This window comes from Fringilla coelebs (assembly GCF_963513975.1).
Source record: "Fringilla coelebs genome assembly, chromosome: 9".
Classification (NCBI taxonomy): Eukaryota; Metazoa; Chordata; class Aves; order Passeriformes; family Fringillidae; genus Fringilla; species Fringilla coelebs.
The window spans coordinates 10,459,454-10,475,514 of record NC_140067.1 but is presented as its reverse complement, the minus strand read 5'-3'; the positions used below and the strand labels follow the sequence as shown (position 1 = coordinate 10,475,514).

The following is a 16,061-nucleotide window of genomic DNA, read 5'->3' as shown; positions in this document are numbered from 1 at the left end:
GGAAGTTAAACTCTTCAGCAGGCTAAGTCTTCTTGTGCTTGAGCTTTTTGCCTTGCACTGAGGGCTTGCACCTTGGCAGCCCTTGTGGTGCTGCAAAGGATGTGTGATGAGTTGATCACATCTGAAACCTGAGTGACAAAGAGAAATGTCAAAGGATGCAGTCCATTTGTTTAGGTGAAGATGAAAGGATGAAAGGTGGTTCAGCTATTTCTGTGTCAGTTTAAAGCTTCTCGGCCCATAAAATTATTAATCCTATTGTGGTGGTTTGTTCTTTTCTGTGTTTTGCCCATTGGCAATTTGTCACTAAGTTCTGGCCCTATTTTGCTCCACTGGTAGGAGAATAGAATTTGGTAGTCCTTCTCCTCCATTTAGGACTTCCATGAAAATAGTGGCAAACAGGAGGCTCACTACCAAAATAAATCTTGGTTTGTCTCAAATAAGCATAAAGCTGGGGCAAAGCCCCATTATTGAGCATGATAGCATAATGCAACTCCACTTGAACAGAATATCAAATCATTACTGATAATTTTGCGGACAAATTCTAGATTGGAAGGGTCCAATATGAGGTAAATGAATGACTTATAAAGAGATCTGGATCACGGGGTGAGTTGAGTGCAAGCAAGCACTAAGGGTTTCTATGTGGCCAAACATCAAGTTGTATATATAAAACCTGTGATCTTTAAACCATAGTTGAAGCAAGGGTACCCCATCATTTGAAACAGTGACTAAAAGTGTCAGGCATTAAGTGGTGAGCAAGAGTTGCTACTGCAGTCATGGATAAAAGCTTTGTTGTGATTCCCAGATACAAAAAAAAAGGTTATCAAGTAGAGAGGTTATATTTTCTTGATGCTTGGCACATGTGCTGCATATAGTGCAGAGGTGAAAAGATATTGATGAATTGAAATGCATTGAGTTGGAAGCCACTTCTGTGAGTAAAGATGTGGGAAACATGGTGAGCATGGAGTGCAAGGTTGGCTTAGCAAACCGTGTCAGGGAAGAACTGATCATAACAGGCAAGTTCCCTAACTAGGGAGAAAATATTGGGAATACATTTGATAAGAAAAAACTCTTTAGGCCAGCAGTCAAAGCATGTTATGGTTCAGTTGATCAAGTTTGTTAGACATAAAATGAAATTCTTTTCAATTAATTGTGGCTACTTCATTGGCTAACAGCACTGTGATTTACTGCATACTCCTGTTCTGCCTTTGCTAGGTGCCTGTTGTTTTGTCTGATTGGTGAAGAACTTGTTCTGCTTCCTGGCAGAAGGGTGCACAAGGAATTGCTTAAGAAAAATAACAAAAGAATGTTACAGCAAGAAATGCTGCTGAAGAAAAAGGGAAAATGAACTTGTACTCTTGTGTTACAGATTCAGTGGTTCTTTCCTTTGACTCCGTTGGACATACAATAGGCTCAGGTACAACGTTGCCTTCTTCTCTATCTCCCACCTCATGACAAGGCTTCTACTTAATTGGACATGGTAGCCATGTTGGGAGGCAGGACACTGAGTCAGACTTCTGAGGGAATCAACCATATAGCCAAAGGGTGAATGGGTCCTTTCCTAAGTGCAGGGGGAGTTTTGAGAGCCTTAGTACGACACAAGGATTAACCTGCGGGACTCTTCCCGTACCCAGCGAGGAAACGACCTGGACACGTGCTGATGATGCAGTTTGTGCTCCTCTTCTCATGTGAAAAGCATTAAGATGATGTCATCTACCAGCTGAAGAAAAACTGTTTCTTGCTACTAGGAAAGTTGAGTTATTTGGGGAAAGACATGAGGAATGCTTCCGGGAAGGAGAAGACAAAAGAGTTGTAACTAAACCAATAGGGCTGGAAAGTTTTTTTTTTGGGGGTGGAGATTGACCAGCATTATTGAACCCCAGGGCAAATCCCTCCCAATCTCATTTCGTTTGGAGCCTAAGCATGACCTACAATGAAACTGAACCAGAAATTAAAAATTCTTTTGTGCTGGGGCACTTCACTAGATCAGTAACTCTCCATTTGGCTGTGTGTAATGTGCAAGCTGCAGCCAAGACACACCATAGTGAGCATGATGCTTGATGAAATTCAGTTTACAGTGTGTATATAATGATATATGAAGTGCAAGGGAAAGACTAAGAATTGCTCTTAGAACTTTAAACCCCTTAACACTTAAAAGATGGGGATATTTTTTGTCTTCCACAAAAGGCAAAACCTTCGCTTGGATTTTTTTTTGTTTTATCTTGCTTGCCAGCCTTTCCTCTTAGGTTGGTAGGGGGAACATGCTGCCTTCCAACATAGCACCTGTCTTCTGCCTGCACACTTTGAAAGAGAGCCTGCTGCCTGACACTAACATTGAAGCTTGAACACACATCTGATTTACTAACCCCTGAACTAGTGGTAGTAACTTACTTTGTTTAAAACACCTCAAACCTTTTCTACTCTCCCTGTAGCTCCTCTAAAACTTACATCTGGAAACAGATCTAATCTTAGTGCATGATCTGATGTGGGAGTATCTCTAGGGTGCCAAATGGATATGTTGTTGTGTATATGGGGGGAAGATACCCTCTATTAATTCTCTCTTACTAATTAATGTGTCATAAGTGTGGTGTTGTCTCCTGTATTGGGTGGCGGTCTCTTCAGTCTGCAGAAGTAGGGTGGAAGTTGCATAGGTTTGAAATACCCTTGCTTGAATTTTAACCACAGATTTTGTATCTGTGGAGTTAACCATAGATGTTTCCACCAATAGGAAAGTAAACTTAGTGATGAAAATCAGTTCAACTGCTCTGTGTCTTTTGGAGTTCTGTTAATATGGAGGGTGGGAGACAGGCTCATGTGAGCCATTGGACTGCCTGAGTCTGTTTTAAAAGAACTGGTCTTTGTTCTGCTTGCATTTAACAACTCAAGCTTGGATTGGTTAGGAATTGAGACAGTAAGACTTGATCTTTTGTAAACCCTTTCACTGCAACAAGACTGACTTCCTTCATTGAAGAAATGTAAAGAAAACTCAAGTATTTGAGAAGGGAGGCTCAGAAATGTCCAAGAAAGCTGTATGTTTATTGCTCTTGTGTTTAGTACTTTGCACTTACTGTGCTGCAAACTTCACCTTGCTCTGAACTGGTATGTTTAATAAGATGTCAAGATGTGTGATATCTGTCCAACTGAGGGATAGCTTTCCTTGTTGAACAGGAAGGAGAGAGAGAAAAACTGTGGCTATTGTGCTTCCGCTGTCCATCCCATCTCACCTTGCTGCAGACCCAGGAAAAGGCAGAGCCCAGAAAGAACCCACAGAAACCATGGCAGCTCCAGGCCCAGCCATTCCCAGTAGGTGATGTTTCAGCTAAAGTTATATGCTTTGAGACATAAAATTACATATACCTTTTTCCTTATTAGTCAAAACCAGCTGAGAATAATAGTCTCCCTGTTAAGATTTCATGCTGCTTAAAACTGGTACTTATATTTGCATATTAAACAGCTTAGAAGGGCTTTTTAGTACCTGTTAATCGTGCCATGTGGAGAGCAATGTCTTGTTGCAGCTTCTGTATCATACTTGAATTGACTGTTTGTCCTTATCTTGGCTTTTCCCTTAACTTTGTCCCACATGCAACTCTCACTTTGCAGAAATGCTGGACGTCTGTCCTTATGCAACTCAGATCAGTGACACTGTCTAGGTTTTTCTGGATAAACTTTCTGAACTGAGTGTTGAGAAGCTCATCTGACTATGGAGCTTTAAAGCTATGGAGCTTCATAGGAGATTATTGGGTAGAGAGCATGTGAGCCAAATGTGTTTTGAGTGAGGCTGAACCACGAGGTCCATGCTGTGGTCCAGCCTTCACAAGTCCAGATGTTTTTGTAATTCTCTTCATGGCTGTCTGTTCCCTTAAAAGATAAAGCTTGAAAAGCTGAGATAAGTGTTTGATGTTATGTCTAAGCCAGTGGTTCAGCTGAAACCATTTCAGAAAGAAGGGTGTCATGCTCTGAAGTTGGGGAAACAATCAGGACACAGGGTGTTTGAGGAGACCTTGATTTCATTCACTTGCCATAGACAGCTAGTGCTCCTTTTATTTTTTTCTTTCCTCTCTAGTTGCTTTGTTTTACTTTGTTGCTATGAAATCAAGCATTGGATCTTGAAAGTTAGATTTATACCCCTGCTATTTTTGTTCAAGACTTTTTCCTACCTCCTGTGTTGGACAGCAAGCTAAATTTTTCTTCTCTAAGCCTTGGATAGGAGTGCACTGGACGTGCAAGTTTCCCAGATGCTACTGTGCTTGCTGAAAATACTGAATACCTTTGGGCTGTAGGCTTATGCTCTTGTTAGACATGTTTGATTGCAGTCCTGACCACTGATTCATAGCAGATGTTCTCACTTGCAGGCTTAAAAGGTGCTAGTTCCAACATTACAAGCAACCAAGTGTTACCTAGGTCTTGCTCAAATTGTTTGCATGTATTAACTCTTCTGGATTCCCAAACTTTGGTTTAGAGTGGCTATCTGCTGCAGCTCACATGCTTGTGAAAGCCCACATGTAAGACCATGCTTCCAAATGCTGAGTGCCCACTGATCGTGGAGTAATCATCTGAGAATGTAAATCTGTGCTGATTTTGGAGTTTGCTGTTATGGACTTTGACTTAAGGAATCTCTAACCATTTTGGGAGAAGCTGTGAGAACTATGAAGGAAACTTTCCCTGTTTCATTCAGCTGCTTAAGATGCTCAGATAACATTTTGTGAAGGATGAGAATAACCCTACGTCTATCTACCAAATACAACTCCAGAGTGAATTTAGTGACTGCTTGTCTATGTTTTGGATGGAGAGTGGTATGGATGGAGGCCAGGAATAGAAATGCAACTCAATGAGGTATCAAATGTGTAGGGTAGTGATAGATTCCTAGCATAAGATAAAAACATTGGTGACTTGCAGAAGATTCCTTGCTGTTTATTTGATTTCTCAATCTCTGATAGTACAAATATCTACAGTTTCACACTCTAATATTTCCTGGATTTTCAGGTCAGTGGTAATTCACTTCAGATGTTCTTGGTTTGAGGAAAGCAATTTTAATTAAATGTTTGGAGCTGATGTGGTTCTAGCATGTTGGGGTTTTTCACCCAAATTGCATTTCTGTCTTAGCATTATGTGATAATGATGTGAAAGGAGAGATGAACTTAATATGCTGTATATTTCTTCATTCCTGTAAGGCAGAAAGAGAAAAGGGAAATACATGTATTTTCTCGGCTGGTTTTAGTGGCTTTTTTCTGCAGAAATGCTTTTTCCTTTTTATTTTTGACTAATGAAGTTCTACTTCATTCTTTATTTTTCTGAGTGTAGACTGTGGGAGCTGCTTGAATCTTTGCCAGTGACTGTCATGAAGCAGTTTCGTAGTCCTTATGTGACTTTGCCAGTGTGTTCAGTATCATCATCTGTCTTCTTATTAATGCTCTCTTCCTCCAGTTGAAAATACAGCTGTGAATGATTTGAGGTGCAAATGTCAAGAAGTGGCTTAATGAATGCCTCAAATGAAAAATATTTCAATGTGATTTTTCTCTTTCATGTGACACCTCTGCATCAAATCAGCACATCTTGTAAGTCACTAAAAGCCAGTATAGATTACTGTTTTGTTAATATCGTTCTTGACTTTTATTAGGAAATACGATAAAATTTATAGAATAAAGAGTGTGTTGGGAGACTCAGTAGGGCAGCATTAACTCCATTTGCCAAGTGGATTCATGGCAGTAAATGGCACAACTGTTTAACAAAGGCTGTAGTCTGGCTTGAAACAGATGACTTCCTGGGAAAAGTGAAAGGGCATATGCAGATCATAGGAAATTTTTCATCTTCCTATCAGAGCCTTTCCTAAATTCAGCTTGAAGCAGTCAGTTGCTTTTCTGCCATTGGGGGTAGCTCTAGTTTTATTAGGATGTGTAGATGTAGGTTGGTGAGGTAAGCTACTGGTGCTGGGCTGCAAGGGCTGAGCCCTAGGCTCTACAGGTGTCACTTCTGCTCCTTCTGTGATTGTTACAGAGCAGGGAAAGGCACCACGGACTGGGCTTTGTCTTACCAGTTTTCTTGGTGGTTTTCTTCATGTCACTTGGCAAGATGGAGAAAAAGGTTGGTAAATGTGTATGCAAAAGCTTGAGTGGGGGTGAGGAGGAGATGAAACACAGACCTGCATGCAGTCCATGCAGGGCTGTGCTGAGAAGCTCGGGTGGCCTCAGCTGTACTGCTTCTGAACTTGCCTTTGCAGTCTTTTTTAGTCCCTGGTTATTTAAATAGAAGATAATATTTTCATCAGTAAATTCCATCACTGGAGAGGTTAAAGTGAAAATCCTAAGGAAAGGATGTAACATTAAGTCTTTGTTTATCCAGTACTTTGATTGTTGCTCAGTAGTCCTGACTGCTATTTTTTTAACCTTGCAATAAAAGCTTTCTTTTGTCCTTTTCAGCGGATCCATTTAACATTACTTTTTTTTTCATTAATTCTTTATTGTCTCTCAAGTTCTAGCAGAATTATTTTACATCAGCTGAACTTTTATAACTGTCCATATGTGTTTTCTTAGTCCAAGGTGAATGTGATGTGTTTGGCCTTTTTCATTGCAGAATAAGTTATTTTACTTGTGCCTTTGCTGCAGATGTAGAACTTGCATGTGAATAGTGACCAGGGCTTGGCTCATATGGATCCTCAGTTCTGCAGAGACCAAACTGCACTGGACAGGATGAAATGTATCAGGGTGGTCTGAGCATCCTTGATAGGACTTCTGTCTCTTGAGAATCATACTAATTTCTTTGACAAACACAAACATTTTGAATAAAATAGTGATATTGAATCTTCTGCCTTCCCTCCTGTACTTGCAATTACCAGTTGAACACCGAGCTAGAACTGCATATAGCCTGTCTTAAAAAAAAAAGTTTAATTTTCTGTTTCTGTAGGCAAAGTTATTTGTACTGTGCTGGTGCTAAAAGAGTTAGTGCTCAAGGGTCAGTATCAGTGAAATTGGTTGCAGGTAGTTTGAAAGGATAAAAGCACTATGCCAAGTTAATTCCTGGATTGTTGATTTCAGATTAGTAGCATAAGGAGAAAATTTCTCCCATTTTGCTTCTTTATAGCTGTATTGGCTGCAGATACAAGAGGCAACTTGAATACTTGCTAGATACTGTGCACTGGACTTTATGGCTTCCTGGGTGGTCTGCATGGAGTTTTCCGACATGAGACAATGCATCTCTCATTTGCAGCCTGGTAGCTGGATTTCTGTTGGATTCTTTGGAGGAATTTCCGTGCTAATGCCAACGTTGAATTTGGCACAGGATTTGCATGATTTATAGAAATTGCTATTCTTGGCTCTATTTCTGTTCATGTAATCCCAATTACATGCTTTATTATGAAATAGTTGTCAGTTCTTAGATTCTTATTCAGTTCTGATCTTCCTGGAAGTGTAGTAATGCATTTTGGTTTTGACCTAAGATGACCTCTTGTTCTTATGATGCAAGATGGTGCATGATGAAACTTCATTTCCCATGTTTGTTCATTTCTGTGCTTCTGTGCACGGCTGTCCCACATTGTCAGCTGAGATCTGCAGGTCCTTAGCACAGGTGATTGTGATCTTTAGAAGGGCTTGTGCTCTTCTAGTAATGTTACTGTGATCTTTAGAAGGGCTTGTGCTCCTCTAATAATGTTACTGTGATCTTTCATGGGCCTGTCAGTCTTCTGTGGGCTGATAATAAGAAGTCTTGTTCAGATTACTCCATGATGTTCTTCCATGGGATGCAAACTAAATTCTTTATTAGCTTTACTCATCTTTTGCTTTAAAAGCAGATCCTGTGCCACAGAGCCATGGAGGTGTCTGGTCTGGAAATGGGTGGGTCAGACATGGCCTGGTCTGGATCAGACCTACCAACATGCTTAAGAGTGAAGGGAGCTCTCCAGACTGTACCTGTGAGTGGCTCTGCATTGTCCTTCAGGGCAGAGACCCCCTAATGAGTGGGGTGCTGGGGGAGGATCATCATGATGATGTTGGTGGAGGCCAACATCAAACCACACTTAACATGGCCAGCTGGTTCAAGCTGATTTTCGGTGGAGAAGTCTTTTTGCCTTATTCTCTCTAACTATTCTGTTCTATTTTCTCTAATATTCCAGCACTTCTTTATCCCACTACATGAAAAAGAGGAGAAATATTTCTGTATATCTAGTGGTTAACTTGGTGAGTAAGGCTTTAAACCAAGGTTATGGGAGGAGGAAGCAACCTGTAAGGGCACAGAGAGGTGGCATGAGTGCCAAGGCAGGCTATTGCCACCTCTGTTTTCAGTGGAGGAAAATGTAGGAATGGGTTGCTCCTTTCTTGAGCTGTGAGCTGTGTGATCAGTTCAGTTCTTCTCCTGTAATTGTCACACCCTGACCAAACTGTCTTTTAAATTGAGTTGTACTTTGAGTGTGTGGATCTGTGTTTCATCTTGTTTTCATTTAGACACATAACTCCAGATATATTGGATTGCCTTTTCCTGCAGCTAGGCTCTGTGTGTTTTCTGTGCTTTCTTCTGTTATTTGGTGCTTTATCTGTCTCTTGTGAATCCAGGCCACTTCCAGCCAGCATGTGGGCAGACTTTGAGCCCCTGTATTTGTAGTGACACAGCTAAAATGACACTGGAAGTCTGTAGCATGACTCCAATTTTTGCTAAAAAGTAAGATAACTTTGAATCTGTAATTTTGGAGGGTCCTAGTGTCTTTCCTGGGGAAACAGCATGTGATAGAGATTGATTTCCAAGCTAATAGTAATGCTGAGTTCCACAAGTGCCCATGAGGGTGAGATGGCCCATGGTGAGGACAGCATTTCTCTGCCTGCAGTCGCTTGCACATCTCACCTGCCAGCAAGAGGGAGGGGCGTGGATGCTTCTGGTTTGATGTTACAGCCTGAAACTGTACTTACACCCTACTGAAAATCAAGAACATACCCCTGCATCTGGCTTGAAACCAGAAATTTGTTTTGTTTTGTAATACTTGTTTTTGGAAGTGCCTGTTGCAAGGTAGTGCAAAATAATTTCAGTGAACATGAAAACTTAAAGCCTAGGGAAGGTGAAACAGTTGTGACAAACAGACGATAAATCTTGTGAAACATTTCAGTGGAGGTCTGTCCTTAGTGTTTAGCTCATGGCTGTGTTCTGGTGCTTTGGTTGCAAAGCTGATGAAGTGCTGAGTTAATAGAAAGTCCAGGATGTTGTTGAAGTTATGAGGTGATGTATCTCTTATTGCATTTCCTCTTTTTGTATTTCCTGTTTGGTTTGAATGAGATAAGACTGATGACAGATGGGTCAGTGGCTATAGATGGTTTTTAAAAAAGAGTTACTAAAAAAATTTTTTTTGTGGCTGTTTGCTTAGTACAGATGTTAGTTTTGGGAGTCAGAAGGGTTAATAAAAATTGAAGGCATGTTTCTTTTTATGGAGTGGATGCCTCCCTATGCACAATCCTACTGGTGGTAGGAGGTGAGGTTGTACAGGACATAATTTCTTGAGGGAGGAATAAACTGGGAAGAAATTATGAGGAAAGCAGCACATGGGGGACACAGAACTGTCAGCATGTGAAGAGTGGAGGAGAGACTCACAGGTGGAGTGGGGATGGTGGGTGGCACTCAGGTGCTGGCAGGGAACAGACAGTATGTGCCAATATCAAGCATGCACGTGTTCTGCAGCTTCTGTTACCCAAGTGAAGTCAAATAGAATACTTCCCTTGGCTCAGGAATTAAATCTTAATGGGATTGAAACCAATGGCACAGTTTACACTGACCTATCTGCTGCAATCATTGTGTCTGAGGTACGTGTTAGGCTTGGCTGTTCTGCCAGTAAATGAGAGTGAAAAGCTCATGATCTCCAGAGGTAAACTACTGCCCCAGAAATTCTAGGGGTGTCTCATGAGGAAAGTAATCCTGTATTTCCAATGAAGTCTGTCTAAAATTTTATGAGAATTTTTTTTTCTTGTTGTTCCTTTTACTCTCTGTTTGGGTTATCTTTTACTTCTCTGTATTTTTTTTAATTGTACAGCTGTGAGACCCAGAGGTTCTCAGTGTGAGGAAGCCCCTGAGCTTAACCCAGTGCAAGGAGAACACTGCACCTTTTCCTTGTGTATCTCATGTGAATTCTAATAGTTTTTTGTATCCAGTGTTTGATTTACAAGATCACAATATATTCAGAGATGCTGAATTAAAAGCTTATTTTGTACATGAGTTACAGATGTTCTGAGTGATTTTGTTTCTGTAGCTGTCCCCTGTTCATGGCATAAACTGACTTTGCAGTTTCCTGCTGAACAACACCTGAATTGGAAGCATTTTTGCCACCATGAGTGGCAAAAAAAAATTTCTCTTGAAGAAGAACTGGTTGATTATGAAGTTGTGGGTTTGAATAGACAAGGAATGAAGAAAAATTTCAAAGCCCTACACATCAGAACTTAGGAGGAATGTTTAGTGTCAAGATTATTTGTACAGCAAGCAGGAAAGCTTTGTTTATCACTGCATAAGTGGTTTCAGTAATACTTTTTATCACTCTGGATAGCTTGCTTAATTCTAGTGATTTCTGAATTAATGGTTACCCATGTGTTCTCTTGCTGTGGTATTTCCTGGAGATTGAGAAATGTTAATTTAGGAATACCTTGGAGTAACAATAATCTGTATTAACAGCTGCTATAAGGACTTGCTGCTGTTCGATTTTGGTGCCTTTTGCAGAGGAGACTCTTGCAGCTTTTATGATATTGTGTTCTTTGCTTTTGTTTTCCAGAATATGACAAACTGGGCTTTCTCCTGAACCTGGATTCAAAATTGTAAGTAGAACAGTGGGATTCTTCTTCATTTCTGTAGTTGCAGCTTTCTGTTGTAAGCAACTTTTATGTCACCTGGGCAGCTGGCTCACTAGACTCTGGACTTCTTCCTGGGACAGCCAAGTCCTGCAGCAATCTGGCAATTACTGCTCCTTTCCTTGCACTAGGCTTTGCAGGCCAGCTTGGGTTGTGATGCACTGTCATTAATTCCTTAATAACTGATCAAGAGTCTATAAATACCTACTCGAAGCCACGACTCCCAGTGTGCTCTAGATACCCTTCTCTTAACCTTCCAAATGAAAAATGAATTACAGATGTGAAAGCTGAAGAAATGTGAATCTACAATTTGCTGGGATGCTTAGGAGTTTATATTTCCTTCCTACTTGTTCCTTTAAAAATGGATATTACTATTTTTGTTGATGAAATAGAGCGGAAAGAACCTGAGCACAAGGCGGGGACCTCTTGCTATGTCAGAAGGACGCTGCAGTGCTGAAGGATGAGGATGCTTCTCATGCTTTTTGCCTTAAATCAGTCGAATTGAGCCTGGGTTGCTGAACACTAGGGGTCAGTAGCCACCCTGTTTCTGGGGTCAGCAACCTGACAGAATTTTTTGGTGTTGGGAGCAAAAACACTACTAAAAGCCTTCGACTTAAAAGGGCCCAGAACCAATCTCGTGGCTTTGAATGACTTGAGACTACATCCCCTGCACAACATGTCATGTCAATATAAACTCCATTCTTAATGTTTTGAAAATATCATTGTACCTATAGGGTGAAACAATTCAGTTTAGTGATGATGAGCAGCCTGTGAGCTTCCATAATGGAATAAAAGTTCCTAAGTGTGTTGGGAACTGCAGGAGATGAGAAAGTCTCTTGGTAGGAGCTTCTTTTGCAGAAGCAGCTGGGTACATAAACTCAGTTATAGTAACATATGGCAAAAAGATTGCAGAATGCATATAAGAAAGAAGGAATATTGATTATTTGTTTATTAACATTCCTCCAAAGGCTCTGTATCTCGTTCAGTGGTCAGGAAGGATAGTGTTGACTGCATGAATAGCTCAAGGTTTCTTTCTCCTCTCATTCAATGTAGTCTTCTACACAGCTTTTGTTGCATGCTGTCTGGAACCCATGCTGGTGGCATATTTACACATTTTCTTTGTTAAATTTTCTGTGTTGGGACATCCTAGTGACTCAGGGACAAGAGTGAGTGTACCCATACAATCCTGTGGGATGAGATTCACATGATACATTACCTTCAATTTATACATGTAGGAGTCAAAGCAAAAAGACAAATCCAAAATTGTGAAGTGGGTAAAGTAACCTTTGAGTGAATGTCTGGGTGTTGGAGAGGGAAAATGTTTTTTAGCTTTTTAACTAGACTGATTGTTTTTTTCCAGGCTATTTCTGTGTATTTTGTAATGTCCAATTTATTGAACACGCCCGCTGACTGTCCACACACAGTTGTCATCCCAGCCTGTGCTCCATCCAAACCACTGCTCCAGTCTTCCTTTTCCTTCTCCTTCTGCTTGCACTGTCCTTTTCATTTTGCTTTTAGCAAATCCCCTTGAGTCTTTCTTCCCCTCAGGCCTCTGTTCCATTCTTTTTCCCCTTCTTTGCTGACTTACCTCTTTGATTACAGCACTCCAAGGCACAGTCTGCTTTTTCTTATTCTTCAGCATGAGGCCAAGTGAGGTTTTTACCTGCTAGAGGGCTTCCAGAGCACTGATTTATTTTCTTAAAACCTACCCATTATAAACTCTTCATTAGTTTGATTTAAAAACTAATGTTGACTACTTAAAAATATATACTCTAAATATGCATGTTTATTTTTCAAAGTCCTAGAGTTAGCCTCTAAAAAGAGTTGTAACAAAATCAGCATGATTAAAATAAATACTACAAGTTAACTTAAGGGAAAAGAAAGCAAGTACTGTATGTAGGTGAAATAACTTTTTTTTAACTGCAGCTTTGTTAGGTGTTTCTTTTTGTGTTGTTTTTTTCTTTTTGTTGTGGTTTATTTGTTTCTTCTGTAAAATTAAAGCTGATTCTGCTTTGAGAATAGAGCTGATGACCTGCAGACTTCACTTCTGGCCTGAATTATTCTGGATTATTTGGTTTTTTTTATTTTTAATAGCATGGAAGACAGAAAATGGCTGAAAATACCATAAAATGTAGGAAATAAATTTGGGAAGAAAAATGGCTGATAGTGTAGAGGACTTAGCTACCATTCTACAAGTTCACCTTTGCTGGTCAGAAATTTTGTGGTAGCAAATTTCTAAGTACAGACTGAATCCAGTGGGACTTAGTGGCTCAAAATACATGCTGTGACTGAGTCAAGACGGTACCATCATAGAAGCACTTTCTGGTTAAAAAAATGCTTTGAGTTGAAAGGGGTAATATGTTCTGCGCTGATGACTTTATTGGCAGAAATAATTGAATTGTGTCTGTTGTTGTGATATAATCGCTCTGGTGGAATCTTGCCATAAATCATAACTTTATAGGGTTCACTTAATCGACAGCATGTGAGAATCTTGTGTGACTTGAAGCACTTAGGGCAACAATTAGTTTTCTCTGGATTTTTTTCCTTAATCTTTCATTTGCTCCAAACCTGTTGCTGGCTGTGTCAGTTGATGTCATTGAAAGGAATGGCCCATAAGACTGACATTTTCTACAAAGGTAGATCTGCATTACACCTTAAGTGCTCTGACTTGCATTTTGGATGTCATACAAAGGAAAACATTTGACATAAGTAAGTAGTAATGTGTCCATTTGCCTTTGCATCTTTGTTTTTTTTTGTGCATTGCTTCTTTAATGTCCTCTACCCTGCAGTTGTCCAGGGCTGTTATTCAGATATAGTACAGTCTGCTGTGGTTACAGGAATGCAATGGTTTTGTTCTCCCTGAATTCATGGAAATGCTAATGAAACCAGATTTGTTCACTTTGGAAGGAATTCTGTCAGAAGCACTTGAGTGGTGTTTTCTGTGGGAGCTGATAAATGCCTGGCTGTAATTAGGGAGGCTGGCATGGACAGCAATCTCACCTGTGAGGGGATGGCCACTTTTAAAGGTGCTGTGTGGAGGCTTCATGGAAATGACAGCTTCTGGCCAGTCTTGATGGAATGAAGAATATTAAGGTGGAAGATACTTCCTTTCTGGTGCCTGAGCCTGGGAAAGCTCTTCTTTAGAAAGTCCAACAGTTTTTAAAGGGCAGGATGGTATCCAGGTGGGATTGTTGATGACACACAGGGTGAATGGAAAGCTGAGGACTTCCATAGATGATGCAGTTTATGAATGAGTTGTTCCCTTAGTCAAAACAAGACCTAAGTCTCCTTAGGACCAGGTGAAAAAGATCTGTTGCAAGAGGAATTTATCTTTTAGTTATGTTTGTAATAACCATAACATCATTACTAGAATTAGAATATCAAAACAAAATATGCACTAAGTATAGAAACAGGCCAGTTGCATCTGTTTGTCCCTGCTAAAGAGTTTTCCCAAGCAGCAGGAACCTTTTTAAAACTGTAAGGATAACATTTGCTGGTTGTGTAGAGAAAAACACTTACACAAAAACTTTGATACAACTCACTGATTTTCATTCTCAGGGTGGGGGGGCAACAGTTCCTGAACAACTTAAGGCTATCAATCAATTTAGTGACTCAGCCAGTGGATTACTGGGTGCCACCAAACGCCAAGATTTGCAGTCACTTCTAACATCTGTGCTTGGCAACGAGTTGCATGCTTTTGTTATTATTAAATATTTATATTGTAGTAGTTCTTTGAGACTGGCCAGGTCTTAGAAACAAGAGTCTCATTCACTACAAATTCTGAATCATTCCCCAAGCAGAATCTATGTTTGCATTGAATTAAATGAGATTTCCAAAGGAGGATCGTGAACGTGGAGTTAATTATAGACTGTATTTAATGCTTATTAAGTGGGCCAAGCTGAAGGTTGTATTGTCATTCTTCTGTTACTTGGTACTCTCTGAATGCTTGGTTTAGTCACCTTAATGACTGCTTTGAGTCTGCCTTGCCAGATTTCGTGTGTAGGTTCCCTTGTGTTGAGCATATGAAAAGTTCCTTTTTTGTAACCCATGTGATTTGGGGGCTTCTCCCTGGCATTGTGCTTCTGTGCCACCTTTCCTTCCTGCTCTGCTGGTGTGTCATTTCCTCAGTGGGATGGAAGCTTAGGGACTGCTTCTGCCCTTCTTTCAAACTCATCCTTCAGTAGAAAGTCTCTACTTTCATAGGGACTTCAGCTGGTACATTGGGGGTTTGATGCCTCTAAACAGAGAAAAGTTCCCCTTAGGAACTTGGTAGATCTTTTCACCTTCTACCATAGTCAGTTTGAAACTGTGGATGTGAAAATCTCAGCTGATAACTGGTGGAAAAATCTTCTCAGGGTTTGACTTTGACTGGAGAAGATCCAGTCCCTCATAAAGTTTAACAAATTTTAGGAGATACACGTGAGTTTCATGGAATCATTTTGCACAGGGGGGTCTTATAATTTTACTTTCAAGGTAGGAATAGGAAAAAAAAAGTTGTTGCCCCTCTCAATTGGAAAAATGGTTATAAGATCGCTATGGTTAATCACAATAACATAATATTAACATAATATATTATTTGAGTACACTCTATTAACTATATGGTTTATGTTTTATATTGTGTACTTTGGGAATCTTTAGGCAGAACTTAACTAAAAGAAGGAATATTTTTTCCAATAGCCTTTGTGTTTTGCCAGACATTTTGTAATGTTGCATATTTACATATTTCTTCCTTATTATAAAGTAGATTGGGAAGGTGCAAGAAAGATTTTTTGAATAATCATGATGATTTCAACTTTGTGTTAAAAAGAAAAGACAAAGAAATTGTGTCTTGGGGGGGGTAAGCCAGAAATAATAACCTTCACCCTGTAAGCTCAAATGAAACTTGATCTAGACTTGGAAAAGACCATAAAAATGGAGGGAATTTGGGCTAGGGAAACACACAGATTGGGTTACTTATGTTTGTTGAAATTTCTTTACTTCAGAGCTTTAATAATGAAGAACTGAAACAGAGCCCCTTCCCCTCATTTTCTTTCGAGGCTGGGAGGCTGCTTTGAAACTGTTTGTGTCTTTGTGTGGTACTTTGCCATTAAACACTGTAAAAATAAGCAGCAAACGTGTTGGAATGCTGGACTTTCCCCATGCCTGGTGCTGTGGGATTTCTTTCTGCCCTGGGTTTTTTTTTTTTTTAATTTGTCCTTTTGTATTCCTGCAATCCTGAATGAGGGAGAAAAGAAAAGAAGTGAGAAGTCCCAATGATAT

At 40.0% G+C, this 16,061-nt stretch overlaps 1 protein-coding gene across 5 annotated transcripts in view; it reads left to right on the top strand.

Annotated features, from left to right (window-relative positions):
* Positions 1–16,061, top strand: part of ST3GAL3 (ST3 beta-galactoside alpha-2,3-sialyltransferase 3) — a 173,100-nt gene that overhangs the window by 33,330 nt on the left and 123,709 nt on the right. For 2 of the 5 annotated variants that reach the window (XM_084211754.1, XM_084211756.1), the window contains 2 exons: positions 1,367–1,414; positions 10,727–10,769. In XM_084211754.1, the coding sequence (XP_084067880.1) occupies positions 1,367–1,414; positions 10,727–10,769 (91 nt within the window). Of the gene's footprint in view, positions 1–1,366; positions 1,415–3,148; positions 3,305–10,726; positions 10,770–16,061 lie in introns of all 5 variants that reach the window. The other 3 variants (XM_084211753.1, XM_084211752.1, XM_084211755.1) reach the window with 3 other exon arrangements.